The sequence below is a fragment of the Rhinopithecus roxellana genome, chromosome 19 (genome assembly GCF_007565055.1).
Source record: "Rhinopithecus roxellana isolate Shanxi Qingling chromosome 19, ASM756505v1, whole genome shotgun sequence".
Lineage (NCBI taxonomy): Eukaryota > Metazoa > Chordata > Mammalia > Primates > Cercopithecidae > Rhinopithecus > Rhinopithecus roxellana.
In genome coordinates this window covers 26,531,156-26,553,846 of record NC_044567.1, presented here as the reverse complement: position 1 = coordinate 26,553,846, position 22,691 = coordinate 26,531,156, and the positions used below count along the sequence as shown (strand labels likewise).

At 54.0% G+C, this 22,691-nt stretch overlaps 1 protein-coding gene across 5 annotated transcripts in view; it reads right to left on the bottom strand.

The window, feature by feature from the left end:
- Positions 1-2,672: 2,672 nt before the first annotated feature.
- The window catches only part of CUEDC1 (CUE domain containing 1), a 95,169-nt gene continuing 75,150 nt past the window's right edge, over positions 2,673-22,691 (bottom strand). For 2 of the 5 annotated variants that reach the window (XM_030923356.1, XM_010372914.2), the window contains exons 3-11: positions 21,339-21,466; positions 15,312-15,438; positions 14,384-14,576; positions 12,997-13,080; positions 10,829-10,900; positions 9,856-9,949; positions 9,066-9,124; positions 8,190-8,260; positions 3,031-4,712 (exon numbers count right to left, since the gene is read on the bottom strand). In XM_030923356.1, the coding sequence (XP_030779216.1) occupies positions 8,193-8,260; positions 9,066-9,124; positions 9,856-9,949; positions 10,829-10,900; positions 12,997-13,080; positions 14,384-14,576; positions 15,312-15,438; positions 21,339-21,466 (825 nt within the window). In that variant the 3' untranslated portion in view covers positions 3,031-4,712; positions 8,190-8,192. Of the gene's footprint in view, positions 4,786-8,189; positions 8,261-9,065; positions 9,125-9,855; positions 9,950-10,828; positions 10,901-12,996; positions 13,081-14,383; positions 14,577-15,311; positions 15,439-21,338; positions 21,467-22,691 lie in introns of all 5 variants that reach the window. The other 3 variants (XM_030923357.1, XM_030923355.1, XM_030923354.1) reach the window with 3 other exon arrangements.

Genomic DNA, 22,691 nt, shown 5'->3' with positions numbered 1-22,691 from the left:
GTAATACTGATTTCATATAATTGTTGTGAAGGATTCGGTGAAAAAATGCATGTAAAGTACCCTAGAAGATGGTCTGGCACACAATAAACACTCGATAAAGAGCTACCATCTTCATCCTATCATACCTTGCCTGCCTCCTTCATTCTTCAGAGCAAATTCTCCTGTTTTTCCCCCAGACCCTATCTCCAACCAGTTGCTTCAAGAAAACAGAGGGAGGGTTGAGACCCCAGCCTGGTAATAACCAGGCCAATTCTTGTGGGCACAGCATTTTCCAGACCCATGATCGCCTTTCAAGTTGGGATTGATCCCTGAGGACATCAGAGCATCATCAAGATGGGGAAGGGGCCCTGGCTGGACCAGACTTCAGATAGTCCAGCTCTGCATTTTTGCAGAGGATAAATCTGCAGGTATCACCTTGTGGATACCAGGAGCTCAGCACTTGCAGATGAGCAAGCAGCGTGAGGGTAGGTGGCTAAGGCAGTCAATCTGGTCCAGCCTGTCCCTATCCCTGGACCCACAGCCATCTTTAACCAGGAGTCAGGGGCTCCAGCAGAGGCTTCATCTCCTGCACTCCTTGGTAGACCTGGTAAGCATTCTCCCTCTCTTTCTCTCTCTGATTACAGTCATCTCCAGTGTCATCTACACTAACAGGCAAAATGGTGTAAGGGTCTCAAACTTGCTGCATATTAGAAGCACCTGGGATTTTACACTCTGATTCTCAGGCTAAATCCCAAACCAATTAAATCAGAATTTCTGGGAATGAGACCCACACATCAGAAATGATTCTAATGTACAGCAAGTTTGAGGACCAGTGTTCTAGAGCAGTGTTTCTCTAGCTTTAATGTGCATAGAAGTCACCTGAAGAGCTTGTTAAAATGCAAATTCTGATCCAGTAAGGCTGGGGCAGAGCCTGAGATTCTGTTTCTAACAAGCTCCCAGGTAATAAAGAATGTTGCTGGTCCATAGACCAAGCTGTGAGTAGTCAGATTGTGGAACTGTGGTTCTTAAACTTGAGCATGTATCAGAATGATCTGAAGGGCTTGTTAAAATGCATGCCCGTTTCAGATTCAGATCTGGAATGGGGCCTGATGATAAGCATTCCTAACAAGCTCCCCGGGGATGGCGATGCTGCTGGTCCACAGAGCACACTTTGAGCAGCGGGGGTGCAGAGGAGGCAACACAAGTTTTGGAGTCAGGCAGCCCTCGGCCTCCTTTTCTGTCCTCATGACATTCTAGCTCTGTGATCTTGGATAAGTTACTTAACGTCTCTGAACTGTAATTATACTATCCGTAAAGTGATCATTACTGGGCAAGATCAAACGGGCTAATATAAAACACCTAACAGATTGCCAAGTGGGCTGGTCCTCAAACTTGATGGCAAATTTAATTACCTTGGGAGCTTTAAAAAAACAAAAAACAAAAAAACCCATAGTTGATTTAATTGGTCTAGGGTACTGAACATCAGGATTTTTTTTCTTTAATAGAGATGAGGTCTTGCTCTGCCACCCAGGCTGGAGTGCCGTGGCTCAATTATAGCTCACTGTAACGTCAAATTCCTGACCTCAAACAATCCTCCCACTTTGGCCTCCCAAAGTGCTGGGATTACAGGCATGAACCACAAGGGCTGGCCAGGATCTATTTTTTTTAATTGAGACAGGGTCTTGCTGTGTCACCCAGCCTGGAATACAGTGGCATGATCACAGCTCACTGCGGCCTCGACCTCCTGGGCTCAAGCGATCCTCCCACCTCAGCCTCCCGTGTAGCTGGGATTACATGTGTGTACCACCAACTCTGCTATTTTTTTTTTTTTTTTTTTTTTTGTAGAGATGCGGGGGTTTGCGGGGGTGGGTCTCACTTTGTTGCCCGGGTTGGCCTTGAATTCCTGGGCTCAAGCGATCCTGCTGCCTCAACCTGTCAAAGTGCTGGGATTATAAGTGTGGCCACCGAGCCTGGTCTTGGCCAGGATTTTTTTTAAAGCTACTCAAGTAATTCTGTACAGCCAGTGCTAGGTACTGGCCTGGTACCATGATTCCCAAACTGTGGTGTGCATCAGAATCACAGGTTGCTGGGCTGCACCCCCAGAGTTTCCGACTCAGTAGCTCTCGGATGGGACTGAGAATCGGCATATGGAACAGCTTCCCAGGCAATGAATACGATGCAGAGAACCAGGGCTAGAGGATAATCCTGGTTTGCTCAGAACAGCTCATGTGGAGCATCACCCTGTCCCAGGTGTGCCATTTTACAAGCCCCCTGGGTCTGACTGGGGGTGGGGCCAGACCCTGATGGGTGGCGAGGCCCCCTCAGGGAGTGCAGGAAGCACATGAGTTGTCAGGGAAGACAGAGGGTGAGGCCACTGAGCTGAAACATGGCATCAGGGGCAAGAGAGGCAGCCTTGGCAATGGTGACCCAGAGCCCAGGAGCAGGACGTGTGGTTGGAAGCCCTAGAAGGCCGTTGGCTCAACACAAGGAAAAACTTCGACCTTGAGAACTGCCCTGTCTGGAAACAGCACCAGCTTCCTCTTCTGGCAGCGAGGGCCCTGTCCCTGTGGTGGAGGATGGGGGGTAGTCCAGCTGAGCTGGAGAGGAGGAGGAAGGAGAGATGTATCAACCGGGCGATCTCTGAGTTCCCTTTGAAGTCTGCAATTGCACTTCCCTGCAGCCTCCAGTCTGCCTTTAATCCAGAAGCTGTTTATTTAGGGAGATGGCCGTCTGGAGCTTTCGCAACAGACTGGCTTTCCCCATAGGGGTGTTTCCCTTGCCTATCAGCAAGCGGTTTACTGTTCTGGGCCAAACAGGAAGGCGACAGCGCTATTCATAGATGGCCGGTCGGCAAGGATGCGGTGCAGCGGTGCAGCGGTGCCACAGGTGTCACCTCGAGAGTGCAGTCGGAGAACGCTGCAGGTGAATGGGCGAGGCAAGGCAGGGGTACCCTAGGAATGCGACGCGGGGCTCCAGGGGACAAACCCTGCCCCAGGCGGGGAGGGAGGAGGGAGCAGGAGGATCCAGCCCACGCCGCTGGCCACATCAGAGCACCAAGAGAACACCAACTCTTTATTACAGGAATTCCTATGAAACAGCTCCAAGAAAAAACCCACACATAGGAGGAAAAAAAATAACAAGCAACACTCACAGACGTGGGGCTGGGGCTTTCCCCGCAGTGCGCCCGGTCCTGGCGCGGTCCTGGCGCGGGGAAGGCTCAGAGACCCGTCGGGAACTCGAGCTGGGGACCCGAGGCACTCCTCGGAGACCTTCCCCTCCCTCCAGGACCCCAGGCCTGGCGCGAGGACCAGTGGAGGGGGCGGCCGCTCCTCGGCAAGGCCCCCGAGCCAGCGTCCCGGCCCCGTGCGAGTTTCCAAACTTGGTCACGCTCGGCGGCGGCGGCGCGTCCCGGCCCTCCCCAGAGAGGGGAAGCTCGGCGTCGGGAGTCCGGGCAGGGTGGGTGGGACGAGGTGCAATTGCCGGCTCGCCTTCGCTACGCCCTTGAGATCTTGGGGTCACTGAGGCCACCAGGGCCGCGCCAAGGATCGGATCCTACTCCTAACCTCCCGAAGCCGCGCCGAAGCCTCGTGCCTGCCTAGGCTTCCCGGCTCTCCAGAAGGTCTGCGCGCTCCCATGTCCAGGGCGGGGCCACGGGCTGGGCAGCCTCCCTCCCCGTGGCAGTGGTGGGTGCGGTGTAAGCCTTCCTAGAATCAGAGTCCTCCTCCTCAGATCACCCGCCCTTCTCAGGGGCACCCAGCAAGCCCTTCTGCCCTAGGCGCTCCCACCCAGGCTGGCGGCCTTTCCGCCTTGCTCTTCAGCCCTGCTACCTGCTCAAAGGGGTCACTCCAGGGCCCACTGCTGTCCACCCTCGGACAGCTGGGCTTCCAGTCCAGCTGGAGAGTCAAGAGTCCCCGTGAGCCCCCACTGTGGTGTGACTCCAGAACTGGCTTTTGTCTGGTGCCAAATTAAAGACCCTGCCACCCTGGGGTGGCCACCCTCCCCATCCCTGCTGTGTGATGGGGAGCTGCTGTGAGCGAGCCCATCCCCAACAGCAGCAGCCTGATGAGGCCAGATGGGGCAGTCAGGAGATGCTCTCTGCAGCAGCCCATAGCTCTTCAGAGTGCCTGGGGGACTGGCCGGGGACCTCCCACCCAGGCTGGGTGCAGGGCTTGTGTGCTGGGCCAGCAGCCCTGGGGGAAGGCTGAGATATGGGAGACCCTGGAAGGGAGGGACCCAAGTGCCTGGAGGGAGCTGAGGAAGAGGACAGGGGTCAGGCAGAGTCTGTGATAGGACAGATAGGGAACGGAGGGAGGCAGGGACTCCACCTTCTGGCCAAAGAGCCTCTGGTGGGGTCATCTTGCCCTTTTCCATATTCCAATTTTTATCTGCTTTCTGGATTTTTTTTTTTTTTTTTTTTTTTTTTTAAGGGAGGTTGGTTCCTGCATTTCCACTCATTGACCATAGGAACGCCTGGCTACAAAAGGAGCTGTAATTGGCTGCTGCCTCTAGGGGCCCCAGGTCCTTCCTCCAATTGCAAGGCAGCAACTCCGAAGTTCTAAGTCCCATGGAAAGTGGCAGTGGTTGGGCTGGACTGTGGCTGGAGGATCACTGGGCCTTGGTTCTCAAGCACCATCTGTCCGGCTGCAGCTGGGCCCTTCAGCTGGGGGCCAGTGTTGCTTTCCAGCTGCCCCCACCGGTTCAGATCATCTCTGGCAAGGAAGAGCTGCTGGCATCTGGCAGGGGGAAAAAGGGGATGGGAGGAGTCTTTTTCAAAGGAGCCCAATGGTCTTTCCTGGTCACTGGTTCCTGGAGAGACAGTTTTGGGAGAAGTTACCAAAGACCTAAGCCCTCCCCTTTCTCCAGGGACTTGAGGTCAACCGTATAACTCTGCCTGGGTCATCCCCGCCATTCGAATTCCTAGAACCATTCCAGCTTGCGGAGCTGCAGGGACTCTGGCAGCAGGAGATGGAGTGGAGGAATGGAATCCTAGGGGGGAAGCAGCTATAGGGGAGGGCTTCAAGGTGGGAGGGTACCTGACCCATTCTAATATGTCATAGCTCAAGAGAGCTAGGCCACAGAGATCTGTAGGTGGAAAAAAGTAAACTGGGGGCAGAACCTGGTAGGCCTCAGACACCAAGCTGAAGAGATCCTAAGACTTTACTCAGAAGACTCATTCAGGCTGGGCACGGTGGCTCACATCTGTAATCTCAGCACTTTGGGAGGCCAAGGCAGACGGATCATGAGGTCAGGGGTTCAAGACCAGCCTGAGCAGCATGGTGAAACCCCGTCTCTACTAAAAATACAAAAATTAGCTAGGCGTGGTGGGGCGTGCCTGTAATCCCAGTTACTCAGGAGGCTGAGGTAGGAGAATGGCTTGAACTTGGGAGGGGGAGGTTGCAGGGAGCAGAGATTGCGTCACTACACTCCAGCCTGGGCAACATAGTAAGACTTCATCTCAAAAAAAAAAAAAAATAGAAAAAAAAAAGATTTATTCAAAGAGCACAGGAGAAATGGAACTAAAGTGGTGTTTTGGTGGTGGGATAATCAGAGTAGCTAAAGGCGGTGAAGAGAACAGGGCTGCGACCTAGGTGATGAGCATCTATCAGGGTGGTAATAGAAGGAATAGAAAAGAGAATGAAAGGGGCCAGTCAGCAGGAGAGACTGAGTTGCCACCCAAGGCTGAAAAGAAAATCTTGGGTGCAGCTGGGGACACGAAGCGGCTCTGGAAGCCTAACTGCGATGGAGATTCAGATGTAGGAGCCAGATGCACAGAAGTGTTGCTGGTACTATAAAAGAGGGCGGAGGCACTGCCGGAGTGGGCAGTGAGAAGACTTCAAAGAGGGTCGAGGGCAGAGCAACAAGGAGAGCCAGTCAGAGGAAGGAGAACCAGGCTTCGTGGGGTCACAGGAGCCAAGGAAGGGCAGTTTCAGGAAAGATCAGGGGAGTGTGTGTGTAAGAACACCAGAAGAATGCAGAATAGGCTAAGGCCTTGAGCTGCTGGGTAACCTCCGAGTCAATCTGGATGATGGGAGGGCCTGTCAGCCTGTAAAGGATGAAGGAGGATAGCAAGGGAGACTCAAGGACCCCTGGTGTTTAAGGGGAGGAGGAAGAGGATGTCAACTTGCGGAACAAGCTGGAAAGGGACAAGCTGGAAGTCCTAGGACAGAAATAGATAAGGCCAGGTGCAGTGGCTCACACCTGTAATCCTAGCACTTTGGGAGGTCCAGGTGGGCGGATCACCTGGGGTCAGATGTTTGAAACCAGCCTGGCCAACATGGCGAAAATCCTTCTCTACTAAAAATACAAAAACAAATTAGCCAGGCATGATAGTGGGTGCCTATAATCCCAGCTACCCGGGAGGCTGAGGCAGAAGAATTGCTTGAACCTGAGAGGCGGAGGTTGCATATGAGCTGAGATTGCGCCACTGCACTCCAGCCTGGGCAACAGAGTGAGAATCTGTCTCAAAATAAATAAATAAATAAATAAATAACCGGGCGCGGTGGCTCACTCCTGTAATCCCAGCACTTTGGGAGGCCGAGGTGGGCGGATCAGGAGGTCAGGAGACCAAGATGATCCTGGCTAACATGGTGAAACCCCGTCTCTACTAAAAAAATACAAAATATTAGCTGGGCATGGTGGCGGGTGCCTGTAGTCCCAGCTACTCAGGAGGCTGAGGCAGGAGAATGGCATGAACCCGGGAGGCGGAGCTTGCAGTGAGCCAAGATTGTGCCATTGCACTCCAGCCAGGGCCACAGAAGGAGACTCCATCTCAAAATGAATGAATGAATGAATGAATGACTGAATGAATGAATGAATGATGAGCAAGGTTCTGATGTAGGCGTGGTTTGGACAGGACCTGTTTTCCCTGGGGACCAGTAGGAAGGAGAAGGACGTGGAGACAGTAGCAGCGTGGGGCGACAGTGGAGGCGTTTCCCTGGCAGGTTCTATCTGGGCATTCCAGGACAGTGGGAAGTGGGCTGCGGCTCTGTGTTTGAGGAAAGTGTGAGGGGAATGGAAGGGGCTGCAGTGCCTGGTAGATGTGGTAGGGAGTCAGGTGGAACAGGTGTGGGGGCCAGCTGCCCAGGCAGAGGGGAGAGGACACTTGTATTTACTTATTCCTGGTTTCCCTCCATTGTGACTATCCTGAGGCAGGCGAGTATTTCTCCACGGTCTGCCACAGGGCCATACCTGCCACGCCATCAACTCAAGAAAGCCTTGTAGATGCTGCCCACTGGGACTAGACCAGTGGCTGGGGAAGGCCGGGCAGCTTCTCCTCTCCCATGGGAAAGGGGGGCTGGAAGAGGGACAGCTGTCCTGGCCAAGTCCTGGAGGAGGCCTTGGCATTTTCTCTTTCTCCCCAAGAGGGTGCACAGGAAGAGAGGAGGAGAAGTGGCTTGGAGGCCCGGGGCTTCAGCCAGAAACTGCTGCCTCAGGAGGGTTTTCCTCATCCTGGTGTGGCAGATCGCAGCCCACCCAACCCAAGCAGGGGGCTGGAAAGAGCTCTGTGTGTGCATAGTCGGGTTGAGACTACCTCAGTTTTTCTTTTGTTTCGTTTTTTTGTTGTTGTTGTTTTGAGATGAAGTTTCACTCTTGTCACCCAGGCTGGCATGCAATGGCGTGATCTCAGGGCTCACTGCAACCTCCGCCTCCCAGATTCAAGTGATTCTCCTGCCTCAGCCTCCCAAGTAGCTGGGATTACAGGTGCGTGCCACCACGTCAGGATAATTTTTGTATTTTTTAGCAAAGACAGGGTTTCACCATATTGGCCAGGCTGGTCTTGAACTCCTGACCTCAGGTGATCCACCCACCTCGGCCTCCCAAAGTGCTGAGATTACAGGCATGAGACACCGTGCCCAGCCAGTTTTTCTTAAATTGTCCTCTTGGTGTGCTATGTGTGTCCTGGACTGTCTTCTCAACTGGACTGTAAACTCTTCAAGGTCAAAGCTGATTTTGCTTTCCTGTTCTCAGCATCTGTCATAGGCAGGTGTGCTTATCTTTTGTCAAATGAATAAATAACCAAAAAAGACATGCAATGGACTAGTTCCCACTCCCGTGTCCCTGCCGCAACTATGAGGGAAGACACGTGGGGCCTGTACTACCCAGTTGCCTGAACCCAGCGCCTCTGGACACCTAGGAGGACACATGGGGTGCACAGTGTGGGGGGTCCTGGCCTTGGGCAGTCCCTGGGTAGCTATGGCTCCAGGCCTTACCTCTTACTGTCCTTCTCGCAGGCCTTCCTCCACCTTGGGCGCCTCCTGACGCCTTCCCCGGAAGTCTTCGTCTGAAAAGGAGAGGGAAGCTGCCTCATCCTCTACCCTGCAGGGCCTCGCTCAGGCACGGCCCCCAGACTGGGCAAGACAGCTGACCCGACTCTCTCTGCCCCCTTCATTTGGGGCCCATGAAGATCCCCCCAGGTGGATGATTCATGGGTCCAGGGAGAGAGGCAGCAGGACACTCAGGTGCTGGCCAGGTCCACCACTGAGCTCTGAGACCTTGGACAAGTTCTCCCCTCGTCTTTGAGCCTCAATTTCCTCATCTATAAAAGGGATGGAAAAGCTGGCCTATCTAGATGACCTCCAAGGCCCTTCCGGTCCTTGTTTCTGGATGTCTCCTGACCCTCGAATATGGCATGAGGATCAAGGATCAGCTGCGGGCCCAGTAGGGTCTGAGGCAGTCTTCTGGCCCACGTGGCCTTTGGAAGGGACGGGTGAAAGTTGAGAAGCCTCTGGGCCCAGAGACGGAAGCTGCCCAGTGCTTGGTTCTCAGGCTGAGGGTCCCCCAAGGGGGTAGGGCTGTCTGCCACTTCACACCCAAGAGAATATTCCCCAGAAACAGTACCTGGCACTTCATGCTACAGATACACATCTAGATGGAAGTAGGGTAGGGTCCCCTTTCGGGGGTTGCAGGAAGGGAGAGGCGATGTCAACCAAGTAGGGGGGATCCATTTATTTGGGTCACCTGCCCACCAACCCGCAGTGTGCTCCTCCAAGGGACAGGGTGGGTGCTCCCATGAAACACCCAGGAACTCTGCTGGGAGATCACCAATCATAGAGAAGTTGGAGCCTATGACTCCCCTCCAGCCTCACCACACGCATGGCCCTCCATATCATCCAGGAGGTTGGCTGTTGACGCGGCAGCCCCCAGCCTGCCAGGCCATTCAGGAAAACCGTCCCAGGGATGAGAGGACACTGCCCTAGTCCTCCCAGTCCCACCCACTCTCTGCCCCACCCCTCAAGGCTCTGGAGGTATCTGACACACCCACCTGACCCCCCACACCCCTAGTACTGTCCCCCGGGCTCCTTTCCCTGAGGTCAGTGGTGTGGCCAGGCCCTGACACTCTCACCCCGCTTACATCTCTGGGGATGGAGAAAAAACTTCCTCCCTGTTTCCCTCTGGCTGCTGAGTCTCTGCTATCCTAGGCCCTGTTTGAGAAGCATGAATAGGAGTTCGGGTAAAAATGTGCAAAGCCGTATTTCTACTCGAGGAAGGTAGGGCCAACATGCTTGGAGTGAGGAGGACTCGTGCACTAGTTCAACTAGAGAAATGAGGGGAAGGTTTGATTTTGATGGAAGAACCACTTTTTCTCCCAAGAAGTACATGACCTCAGACCAAAAAAAGTTATAGGACAACTTCTGGGCCTACAGAAGGGAGATAGGAGCTGCTGCCCTAGTCCCCAGGTCTGGTCCCTGGTTGGCAACGAGAGATGGGCAGTGGATTGGTGGCCAAGCTCACGGAGGGAAGGGGAGGAGGAAGGGAAGGCCACAGAGCCTCGTCCCACTCCTAGGGGAGGGCACAGCTGCAGGGAGTTCAGCAGGGGTCTTGCTCCGTAGCCCTTGGCTTCCACCACCCCCACCAGTGCCAGGCTGGAAAGGATACGACTGATGCTTCAACAAGTGTTTCCTCTTTGACTTCCTCATTTTGGTCTTCTCTGAGAAGGCTCGGGCAAGTTCAAACAGCTTCCTCCGGGTGGCTGGGGGCAGAGAGACCTGTGAGTCATTCTCTTGGCAGCCAGCACACCAGATGGCCTCCTCCCAGGTGTGGGCAAGGCCAGGGCAGGACCAAGACCCCTTGGAGTGGGAGCAGGGGGCAGGCAAGGGTGGAAGTTGGGGAGGGAGAGGTGACAGGAATCACAGATCCCTGAGGATACCACCCTAGGAGTGAGAGGCTGCATCCTGAGTCAGCCTGCAGGGGCAGCACAGGACACCCTGAGCCAGGCCCAGGGACTGCAGGCGGCTCAAGATCCGAGTATTCCCTTCCCAGCTGCAACACACTGCAATGCATCTTGGCTCGCTTTCCCACCGCCACCGCCTTCCCGCCCCTCCCCTAGCCACCTCCAAAGTTGGTTCTGGGATTTCCATGACTAATCCGAGATTTTCCCTGAAATGGAGCCTGAGAGGATCGTAGCCTCATTCACACATGGCTGTGGGTCTGTGTGGCGGGGAGGTGAGGGGGAGGGAAGGGGGCATTCAAGGCTGGTAGGACTTTGTGGAAAGAGGTCCTCCACTCCCACAGAGGCTTAGCAAGGGCCTCTCTGTGCAGTCAGCTCCGGCCAAGCCTCCTCAAGTCACAGAGAACGTGAACATGAGGACTGCAGTGAGAGCATGTGCGGCACGTTATTTTTCTGCAGACATCTGGCTCAAGAGGATTTAAAACTTTAATTTGTTTCTAGACTCAGCTGTAGAGGGAAGTGAGGTAGGAAGGCTGAGGGAGCCAGCCTGTGATGAAAATGTCACTGGTTCACCAAGAGTCAGCTGCATTACACATTCTGGAGGGCTCCCTTACTCCTGGGAGGCCACAGGGCCTGTCTCAGAAGAGCTGGGGAGGGAAGCGGGGCCTGAGCGGGACTCACATTTTCCCATGTGTTTCAGCTTGTCCCTGAATAAGGCATCTTCAGACACAGCGGGGTTGGCGTCGCCAGTTCCTGGAAGGAGACACCTGCTGAAGGCTGGCCAGTGTGGCCAGCCATGGCCGCTGTCCCAGCCATACCCACCCATCTCAGGACAAATGCAAAGAAAGAACAGGCTTCTTCCCTGACCAGGAGAGAGTTTAAGGCAAGGAGGATGTGGAGTTCCAGGAGCTCCTCTTTCCCCTTGTGGACTTCGTTTCCTCCTCCGTAAAAATGGGGAGGGTTTAGTGGCCTACTGTGTGTGCGGAGAGCTGGCTCGTGTCTGCTCCCAACTGTCCACACTCTGACCGACTCCATGTTTCATGACATCACTGTGGTACCTTGGGAGTATTTCCACCACGGAGGTCACCAAGCACTACATATCAGGCTCCCGCTGCACCCAGAGTTGGCTGTGAAACCTTCACCAGCACACGAGGGACCTCCTGCACCCTGACATTCATGTGACAGTCAAATGAGGTGCTGGTTCAGAGCCAACATTCACCTGTAGCAAGTCCCTTGTCCTTCCTGCCAGGGTAAGCCCATCTACTGTTCCCTCCCAGCCACAGGGTTTCTGGCTATTAGACAATGAGTAGGAATAGAATGGGACTAGTCCTGGAGTCAGAACTCTGCCGGCCACAGTCTCCCGGGCTCGCTCAGCATCTGCTTGGGTCTTTTGCTGCCTTTCTGAGACCCCTGCTCTCTATCCTGCAACTTGGTTAATCCCCAGTCACCTTGCCTGCTAAGTCCCCTTTGAGTCATTCTGATCCATCTCAGCAGCCCCAGTATCTCTAGTTAATTCAGGATCAAGGACAAGAGGCTCCTGCTTAAAACTCCCAGCTGCACATCTGCTGAGGCCTAAGCGCCCAACCTGCTGCTTATGAGTCAGTTCCACAGGATTTTCTCCCTTCAAGCCGGGGTCAGCTCAGCTCCCCATCCCTTTGCTCCTCCACCGCCAACTCCACTGCATGATGCAAGGTCTATTCCAGGCAAGAGCCTTTCTCCGAGGCGGGCGGCTTGTGTACGCGTGGGGCAGGGGACACTGACCGACGAGGGGCCACTGTTCGCACACAGGCACCAGGTCGTCATTCCCAGCTGTGGCTCAACCCAGTAGTCTGTGCATCCCAGGAGCACTGCTACCCCTCACCCCCATCCAACCCTCCTTCAGCCATTAGAGCTTCTGAGCAGAAGAGCCTGGCCCTCTTTACCAGCAATTCTTACTTCCCACCACCTTGTACACAAAGCTAGAAATTCCTCTTCCTCCAACACCTAGAGCAGGGCCCAACAGATGGGAGATATTCTCCAGCTATGTCATGAATGAATGAGTCAACTCCCCAGATTAATCCTGCCCTCCTTTTTTTCCATGCATTTGCTAAAATCAATAAGTCCTCAGCTTTGTGCTAGTTTGTTCTACCTGTTTTCTGGGCATTTCTCCTTACAAGACCATAAACTTCCTCAGGACACAGACCAAGAGTTATCAGTCTCTGAGTCCCACCATAAGGCATTTTGGAGTCCTTTTCTTTTCTTTCTTTTTTTTTTTTTTTTGGAGATAGGGTCTCACTCTGTCACCCAAGCTGGAGTACAGTGGCATAATCACAGCTCACTGCAGCCTCAACCTCCTGGGCTCAAGTGATCCTCCCACCTCAGCCTCCTGAGTAGCTGGGACTACAAGCACATGCCAATATGCCCAGCTAATTTTTGGCACTTTTTTGGTAGAGACAGGGGGACTTACTTTGTTGCCCAAGCTGGTCTTGAACTCCTGGGCTCAAGCAATCCACCTGCCTCGGCCTCTCAAAGTGTTGGGGTTACAGGTGTGAGCCACTGCACCTGGCCATGTGTCCTTGACTAGCCTATACTCAAGGCATAGGTTGAGAGTTCAGCCAGCCTATGTTATCTGATCACAAATGGGGGCTCAGAAGCCCAGCAGTGGCTGGATTGGAAAGACCCCAGAGCAACTAAATGGAGTGGATATGGACGTGTGGGGAGAAGTGGCCCCACCAGCCTGCTGAGGAGGCCCACGCCCCCTCCCACAATCTGTTTTTCACCCTACTCCCAAACTCCAAATATGCAAAGCAAAGTTGGGTATGAGCCCCCCCCCATGCCTCTAGGTTTTCTTCCCCAGAAGGCAAAGTTACCTGGGACAGGAGACGGAAAGCCAAAGTCGTTTCCGACAGCCACGCTGCTGGATTTAGATTTCTGGGATTCGTATTTCAATCGATCTGGAAAAGGACCACATTCATAGGTCAAGGAGGTTAGCTCCTGGGCTCCCAGGGGCAGGCTGGGCTGGGACACAGTAGTTTGCTAGAGGCTAAGTCCCCAGAATCGCACATGAGCACACACGAGCATCCAAAATATGAGTGCACACAACATCTACCCGCTCTCAAAGAACCAGCAGTAAAAGAAACTACTGCCTGACAGCCATCTCAAATGTCAGAATTAAAAGACTCGGAGAAATTGTAGAGTTCAAACTCGCTCATTTAAAAGGAAAGGCTCGGCCAGGGGCGGTGGCTCATGCCTGTAATTCCAGCACTTTGGGAGGCTAAGGCGGGCAGACTACCTGAGGTCAGGAGTTCGAGACCAGCCTGGCCAACATGGTGAAACCCCATCTCTACCAAAAATACAAAAATCAGCCAGGTGCAGTGGTGTGTGCCTATAATCCCACCTACTTGAAAGGCTGAGGTAGGAGAAACACTTGAACCTGGGAGGCGGAGGTTGCAGTGAGCCAAGATTGAGCCACTGCATTTCAACCTGGGTGACAAGAGGGAGACTCTGTCTCAAAAAAATAAATCAATAAAAAATAAACGGAAAGGCCTTGAGCCTTTCAGCACCTTTGCTGCAGAGCTGGGGCTAAGCTTGGGCCTCAGCCCAGCATTCTCCCTGCACAACTTGCTCCTTCCCCGCCAACACACCATCGGTTACACACACAAGCTCTCACGCTGTGGCCATCACAGGGACAGAGCTCCACTGCCCTCTCATTTCCTCTATCCCAAACGCATTCCCACCCTGCAGGGGAAAGGCAGTCAGGCTGGGGAGCAGGGTCTCCAACCCAGAGACAACCCAAATACCTGCAAAGTTCCAGAGCCCCTGCTCTAAGGTCTTCCACTCAAGAGCCTCCCCGACCCTGGCATTCATGAACCCAGTCGTTCTGTTCCCCGAGCTCCAGACACATCACGCCTGCCTTGGGGCTGGGGCTCTGTGAGGAGGGGCAGTGCTCTTCTCCCTGCTGCCCTGTGCCAAGGCCAGTTCCTGGCACAGAGCAGGTGTGCAAAGGGAAGAAGGCCTAAGAGTGCACACCCTTCTTCCTCTGAGTCCCGAGGGAGAAAGGGGTGGGTTAGTGACCCAGGTCCTCATAGGCAGAATTCTGAGGCTCCCATGGGATAACTTGGTGGGAGTCAAGGCTCAGTAGGACAGAAAGCACTTGGCCCCTCAGCCCCCAGCTCAGTGCTTTCCTGAGCCCCAAGGCTAAAGCCAGCATCACTTCCCTTCTTCAGCCAGGGAGAAGTGGCTGCAGGCACTGCCCACCTCTCTCCAGGGCAAGGAGGAAGTCGCGGTTTCGTTGCAGCTCCTTCATGAACTCCTCATTCTGTAGGAAAAGTGCGATCCTCTCATCCTCCAGGTACTGCTTCCAGCGGCTCTCCTGGTCTCGGGGCCCTGGCCCAGTCATGGCAGGCGGACCTACCTCTCCACTCCCAGGCTTGGGGCCCCCAGCATTACCCTGAGGAGGGGGGCGAGCATATTGAACGTGTATACACAAGGGTACGTGTTGCACAAACATCCACATCCCTCTGGTTGCACACACGCCCTGTCCAACATCCTCTAGCCCTCACCTGAGGCTCACACCTCCTAATGGAACCTGGTGGCGAGCCAAAATCCAATGGACAGGTCAGAGCCCTCACTGCAGAGGACACAGCAGTAGCCTAAAAACTATTTTTCCTCCACGCCACGGACCACCTCATACCTTCATCTACAACCTGAACAGTGTTGAAAATAAATCTGCAAACTGTGGAACAGCCTATACGTGGATTCCCAAACTCAACCCTCTCCCGGCACCAGCAGCCTCAGGGTGGACCTGCTCCGCTGTGGGGCACCTTGGGGCATGCCAACACCTATCAAGAAGCTACCTCTGGCCCTTTCCCAAGGGAGGAAGGGGGGTGCTCTGGCCCTCCACCATTGGCCACCCTATGCCCGCCTCTCTCCAGCCTGAGGTGACTGCTGCAGCAGACAGCCTCCTTAGGCTGTCACCTTCCCTGGATAGAACAGGAAACCTCCAGCCCCATGCAGGAAGTGAGGCTTTCAGTTCAGCATTCCTTCCCTACGAACCCAGGGCAACAGAAATAGCTCAGCCTGGGTTTAAACATCAGGAAGTAAAACTGGCTGGCACAAACTGTGTGGGCAAAGAGAGATGCTGGACAGGCAGGTGGGAGTGGAAGGCGGGGGCGGCCCCCGTTACCTGTATGCTGTCCAGCTGCTGGGGGAGGATGCGGAGAAAGTCATCCGGGAGGTTGCCCAGTAGTGGTGGGTTCCAGTTCCGATAGCGTCTCTGGCTTGTAGGGGCTGCAGAGCCCAGCACGTCGATACTAGGGGATGGGAGGTGACAGGGAAGAGGGAGTCATTAAGCCCAACCCCAGGTCTCCTGGCCCCATCACACCAGGTCCTCAGGCAGGTCGGATCCTGCTCAGAGATTCCCATGGCCTCCACTGCCCCCAGAACAAATGCCCGTCACTTTGTGTCATCACTGGAGATGTCTCCACCAGCTTCAGCGAACTCCCCAGCCATTCATGCTGTCCAGTCACAGTGCCCTCCCAGGTCTCTAGACTTTCAGCGCTGTCTGGCCATGGTACACACGTGGAACTCTGTGGATTTAGCTATAGATGTTTACAAATGTTCCCTAAAGACGGCAGGGATTGTACCCTTTCATGCTTCTATCCTAGCACCTACACAGTGCCAGGCTCATGGTGCTGAGTGACAGGTATGGTCCAAAGGAACAGACACATAAGCCACCAGCACCACAGCCTGCTGCATGTTGGTTTGCTGAAGAGGGGGCATATGGGGACGCCAGGATCCGTACAGAGGGTAAAGCAGATCCGAACTCCAGTTCTGGCTCAACCACCAGCCGGCGGGGTAGTCTTAGGTGGGCCCCTGTTCCCCTCTAGGGCTGGGTTTCCTTAGCTAGAAACTGCTGCCTCCCTGCCCAGGTGCTGGGGAGCCCCTCAGGAGGCCGTGTCCTGAGCAGTGTTCTGAAAAGGTGTGTGGAGAGGTGAGTGTGGAAGGGATCTCGCTCTCCGGGTGCTCTGGGATCACTCTTTCCAGGCCTGTTGTGTGTGTGGCAGGAGCTCTGTGCCATGGCAGGGCCAACAGCTGGGCAAGGCAGTAGAGGAAGAGGGGGTGGCACACACACCCTCCCTGACCCCCAGGCTCCCGCCCTACCGCCCTGGGCCTGAGGGCAGCTCGGAGCCCAGCCAGGAGCTCCCCACAGCTCCATGGCATCCTGCAGCGTGGCAACCGCAGGACACGTGCTCCGCTGAGTCAGGGAAACGGCACACTGAGAAGGCAGCCGAGGGCCGGGCGGTGGGGGCCGCTCTCGCTCTCCCTCCGGCCTGGCTTTGATTTGGTCTCCAGCTCTAGGAATCCCGCCCGCCCCCTCACTGGAGGGGAGCTTTTCCGGGCTGCAGCTGACTATGGAAATAACTTCCTTTCCTTTTCTATTTTGAGCGGGTGGCCGGCGGCGGGGGCGAGGGGAAGGGGCGGGGGCGGCAGCAGACGGGATAACCAGCTGCTAAGTGCCTGGTGGGAGCTCAGCTCTTGAAGACTGGAGCCAAGGGAACCCTAGCACGCCTCGTCCACCCTCTGGCTGCACAGACACAGGGGGAGAGGGAATGGTCTGGAGAGGAGCTTGCATCACAACCCGGGACTCCCATTCCCAGGCCAAATTTTTTCTACATCACTGCCACCTTCTGCCACTGTTGGAGGCTTCATTTTTCTCCAAAGGCCAGAGATGGGGAGAGAGGAAGCCCCATCTCTCAGGGACTCGCAGACCACCCCAGGCTACAGCAGGGAGGGACCCTCGCCAGGGGTATTACCCGTTCTTGGGGTCTCAGGGTCTTCATCTGGGACACGGGTGCCCACCCCCAACTTAACCACACCTCGGAGCCACCCAGGAAAGCAGCGGAGGGAGAACCTCAGAGGTGCATCTGGACTCCTCTAGCCATGAGGACTCCAAGTGCAGAAGGGGACAAGGGGGAGGAGGCCCCTGTTCTTAGCTGAGTTTCCTTGCTGCTGGGCCTGTGGTCCTGAAGGAAGGCCAGGCCCAGCCCCCTCCCGGCCCCTTGCCTGGCACTGGTAGAGATGAGGTCAGCCCACAGCTGCGTGAGCCAGGGGGCCCTGAGCACAGGCAGCCCAGGCAACTCCATTGTGGTCGGAAAGGAATGTCAGAAATGAGCTGAGACGCAAATAAAAAAAAACTTCCAAGGCTGTAATTTTAACGGAAAAACAGCAGGCGGCCTGTGTGGATGGGTCCCCTGGGTTTCAGAGACTGTCTTTCTTTCAGACAGATGGAGGGAAGGACAGGCTGGGGGAGGGGAAGGAGAGAGAAGCTGGGGAGGATTTCCCAGCCCAGAGTCTCTGACTCTGGACCCCAAAACTACAACTTCAAGCCCCATCGGACCCCCAGGTTTACCCATGGAACATCAGACCTGATGGAAAGGGATTTCAGAGACAGGCCTTCCAGGTAAAATTTTTGGTAAAAACTGGACATTGAGGTCCAGAGGTGGTTCAAGCCATGTCCCAGGACACACACATCATCCAGGCAAAACCTGGGCCCAGGGATCGTGACATTTGAAGCATGCTCCCCGGGGTGGCCCTGCCTCTCTGTGCCCTAGCAGGCCAATGCCCATGCTCCCAAACTCTGCCCCATCTGCAGGTTCTTGGCACCCCAGTGACTAGAGGTAGCAGAAGGGGGCCAGGCCATTCTCCCACTCAAATTTGATCTCCCTCAGCAGCCAGAGGAAGAATCCTAAAACATGAACCTGATTGTGTCGCTCTCCAGGTTAAGGCCCTTGAATGGCTCCCCGGCTGGCTGAAAGAGAAGATGGAAGCTCCCTGGAAGGCCACAGGGCCCTTGATCTGCTTACCTCTGTAGCCTTACCCAACGGTAGATACTTCCAGGAGGTCCCCAGATGGGCCCTCTTTCCTGCCTCCAGGCCTCTGCATGTGCTCCTTCCTTTGCCTGAGCGCCTCCCCGTCCTCTGCTTCTCCACATTACTGCCAATGTGACCTTCAGGTCACAGCCTGGACATCAATTTCTCCTGGCAGCCTTCCCTGCCCCTGTGTCTTGGGCTTCCCTAGACCCTGATCTCCTTGGCAGTGTGTGGGGAAACAGGCAGCACCGTATTCACCTCCACATCACACACATAGTTCAGGAGTGCTGTACTCACCACCTCATCATACACATGGCTCAGCACCTGCATACACAGCAGGCAATTCAGTCAATGCTGGAAATGAATGTCTTGGATAGAGGGACTGGACAAAGCACTGGAGATGGCCTAGAGGCCCAGGTCTAGCAGAGCCATCCTGGGGCAAAGGAACCCGTGCCTCTACTGAACACTGGCCTCTGGGGGAAGCCTCGCCTCTGGTCTCAATGTTCAATGTTAGAGCTAAACTCAGAGGCCAGCCAGTGTAGCTGGAGGACAGGAGGGAGCAGTAAACCACTGATTATAGATCTGGTCTATAACTGGGACTGTGCTAAGTGCTCCACACACATCTCATTCAATCCTCCTCAGTGCTAACGTGGAAATTATTATTCCCATTTCAGGGGAGGCAAACAAAGCTCAGAGAGGTCAAGCAATGAGCCAAAGGCCACATTGCAAAGATACCTGGAGAATTCTAAGCTAGGCAGGTGAAGGAAGGGGTGGGGAAAACAGACTGCTTCTGTCTGACTCCACTAGTCAAATTCTCCTCAGTGCATCCACTCCCAACCCAGCAAAACCTTCATTTCCTAAGTCAGGCTCCAGAACCTCAAGCAAGAGCAGTAACTTGTCGAAAGCCCACAGGGTCTCCTGAGCCTTGGTCTAGTGCTGAGGTTACCTTGCCCCCAAGTGGGACTCCCATCACTGAACTGTACCACCCTGCCCCCCCCCCGGCCCCCACAGCAGGCTGAACACACAGCCAGAGTAGGGAGGGAGGATGTGGCATGGATATCCATACCACATTTATACTGGTATTTTCAACCAAGCATGATGGTATGCCCTGTAGTCCCAGCTATTCGGGAGGCTGAGGCGGGAGGACTGCTAGAGGCCAGGAGTTCAAATTCACCATGGGCAACATAGTGAGACCCTGTTTCTATTTAAAGAAAAAAAAACTCCTTTCTCTTATGGCCTCAGTTTTCCCTTCTGAAAAACAGGTGGAACCACTCTGCCTAGCAGAAACTAAACTTTTTGCAAAAATATCTTGGAATATTAAAAAAAAAAAAAAAAAAAAGGTGGGGGTCGGGGCAGGTCCGGTGGCTTACATCTGTAATCCCAGCACTTTGGGAGGCTGAGGTGGGCAAATCACCCGAGATCAGGAGTTCGAGACCAGCCTGGCAACATGGTGAAACCCCGTCTACTAAAAATACAAAAGTTAGCCAGGCATGGTGGTGCACATCTGTAATCCCAGCTACTCGGGAGGCTGAGGCAGGAGAATCACTTGAACCTGGGAGGTGGAGGTTGCAGTGAGTAGAGATCATGCCAATGCACTCCAGCCTGGATGATACAGTGAGACACCGACTCAAAAAAACAAAAAGTCAAAGAAAGAAAAATCATTTAGCCCGGGGCTCTGTTACCATCCCAGGCTGCAAGTCCTGCCTCTGTCTCACCCAGACCCACTCACTCACTCCCCACCTCCCACTCCAGTACAGCCTGCCAGCTCCTGGTACCATTCGTGATAAAGATCCCAGCTCTGTTCCTGTCCCTGACTCAAAACACTTCCCTCCCTCCTCCCCTGAGTAACTTTCTAGGACTGACTCTATGAGCTCCCTAAGCTGCAATCACAGAGATTTTTCTCATTCGGGAGGTGACAGGACACAGCAGTGAAGAGTGATTAGCTTTAAGTCAGAATGACCTGGATTCAAACTCCAGCTCTTAGTCTTGGGGAAGTTATGGAATCTCTCAAGGCTCAGCTTCCTCGTCCATAAATAGGGGTGATGACAACAGTGCCTGCTTCTGCGTTAAATGTCATGATATAGGTAAAGAACCTGCTCTGCTTCTGGCATTGGAAGGGTGCTTAGTCAATGCTAGCTATACTTGTGTGGTAACAGAGTTCACCACTGCTCTAGGGCTGTTCTGGGGAGAAGGGAAGATCCAACTGGGGCAGGTGCCCTGTCCCATCATCTCCGCACCCCCTCACCACTCCAGGCCTGAGCCATTCTAAGAAACAGCAGCTCTAGGGCAAAGAGGCCACACCCCAGCTCCAGCAGCCCCAGCACAAACGTGGAGCCCAGAAAAACAAGCACCCCAGAGACCCATGGGACCTTGTTGGCAACTAGCTTGCTTATTTATTTATTTATTTATTTATTGAGACAGAGTATCACTCTGCTGCCCAGGCTGGAATGCAGTGGTGCCATCTCAGCTCACTGCAACCTCTGCCTCCCGGGTTCACGCAGTTCTCCTGCCTCAGCCTCCCAAGTAGATGGAATTACAGGCGTGCGCCACCACCTCTGGCTAATCTTTGCATTTTTAGTAGAGACGGGGTTTCACCATGTTGCCCAGGCTGCTCTTGAACTTCTGACCTCAAGTGATCCGCCCATCTTGGCTTCCCAAAGTGCTGGGATTACAGACGTAAGCCACTGTGCCCAGCCTAGCTTCATTTTAAGCTTCCAAATTACAGAGTCTCTAACCTGGAAGAAGTTTCCAGGGACCTTGCAGTCTACCTCCCTGCCTCCAGTTATCAAACTACCTTAATGAAAGAGACTTGCTCTCACTGCTTAAAAATCCCCACAACATCCCTAGCCCAAGGATGGCAGCTAACCATTCCATCAATTACTGATGACTGGCTGGGAATGCTGTGTTCTGTGTTGAGGAGGATCTGAGGCTCTGTCTTGACTCAGCAGGAAAGAGCACAGTGATGAATCAGTCATGTTTGCTGTGGGCTTGGGAGGGGAAGTGTCAGTACACATTCCCTGTTTGTCATTCCTACTCTGGCATCTCCCTTGACTATAAGCTCCCAGAAAGCAGAGGCTGAGCTTTACTTAACTCTGTGTCCCATATGGTACGAGACACACTGCCTAGCCTACAATAGGAATTTAGGAAATGTTTGCTCTTGCAATCCTTACCTTTTGCAAGTTCTCCTTGGTATCTAGCTAAAATGTCTCTTGCTGCAGTAGAAGCCTGTTCTTGGAGAATATACTGAGGGGTCCAGCCAAGTTTCCTGTTGTTTGTACACAGCCCCAGCCACTGATCCTCTTCCCTACCACCCTGTGCTCTGAGACATGACAGATTCTCACCGGGGAGGCGGAGTTGGGGGAGCCAGAGGGTAGGGCCGGTCGAACACGTGCATGTGGTAGGCTGGCGGGGAGTACACAGGCGGTGGCTCTTCATCCGAGCTATCGGGTTCCAAAGTCCTTTCCAAGATCTAAATCAGAGGCAACAGAGAAAGAAATATTAATCATCCCTCCTTGAATTTAAATACGATTTAGACAAAATCAAGTGTGGGAGGGCAGGTATAATAAAGGAACTCTGTGTGTTGCTAGTGGGAGTGTAAATCGATACAATCACCACTTTAGGAAACTGCCTTTTTGAAAAAGCTAAACACATAGCTACCTCTGACCCTCCAGTTCTGGCACACTCCACAGACATCAAAGTATATGTCCCCAAAAGAATGTTCACAGCAGCATTCTCCCTCCATGTGCAGTTCAAACACAGGCAGAAATAAACACACAGTGGTAAGGGTCAGGGCGATGTGCCCTCTGTGGGGCGGGTAAGGGTGGAAATGGACACCAGGGGCACTCCAGGTTCTGGGGATGATGGTTCTTGAGCTGGTGCTGATAATGTGTTTTATTCACGCTGTGAAACTCCACTGAGCTGCACGCGTGTGACTCATGTGCTCCTGTACCCACGCTATTCTTTGATGATAACATCATTCATACCCTCTCTCAAAGTACCTCCACGTCTCTGATGTCACCTTAACCTCGAACAACCTGGTGCTGTAGGATATGGCTCATTACCCCATTTGACACAGAAGGAAACTCAGGTCTAGGCTAAGTGACATGGCAAAAGCCACATGCTTTTTAGAACTGAGTCTTCAACTTGGACCACAAGGATCCCTCCCTCAGGCACACTGGCTGCACACTCAGGTTGGACTCTCAGGGCGGAGAGTAGCAAGGGGAGTGCCCGGGATGCCTGCTCTCCTTCCCAAGCCCTTGTCTTCTCCAGGAGCCAAGAAGAGGGCCAGGGAGAGGCCAAGGACTGGGCAAAGTCTGGGGTCCTGCTCCACTGACCAACCTAGATTCTTCCCTAGAGGCCCAGAGAGAAGTTTGGGGCAGCTAAACACATGGCTACCTCTGACCCTCCAGTTCTGGCACACTCCACAGACATCAAAGTATAAGTTCTCCTGCCTCAGCCTCCCAAGTAGATGGAATTACAGGCGTGCACCATCACCCCTGGCTAATCTTTGTATTTTCAGTAGAGGCGGGGTTTCACCATGTTGACCAGGCTGGTCTTGAACTCCTGACCTCAAGTAATCCACCACAAGAGGCGGCCCCTGACTGGGAGATCCTTCACCACACAGCCCAACCTGGCCTACACCTTCACTTCCCGCTCACTCCCCACAACTCTGTTCCCATCTCCTCCAAGATCAA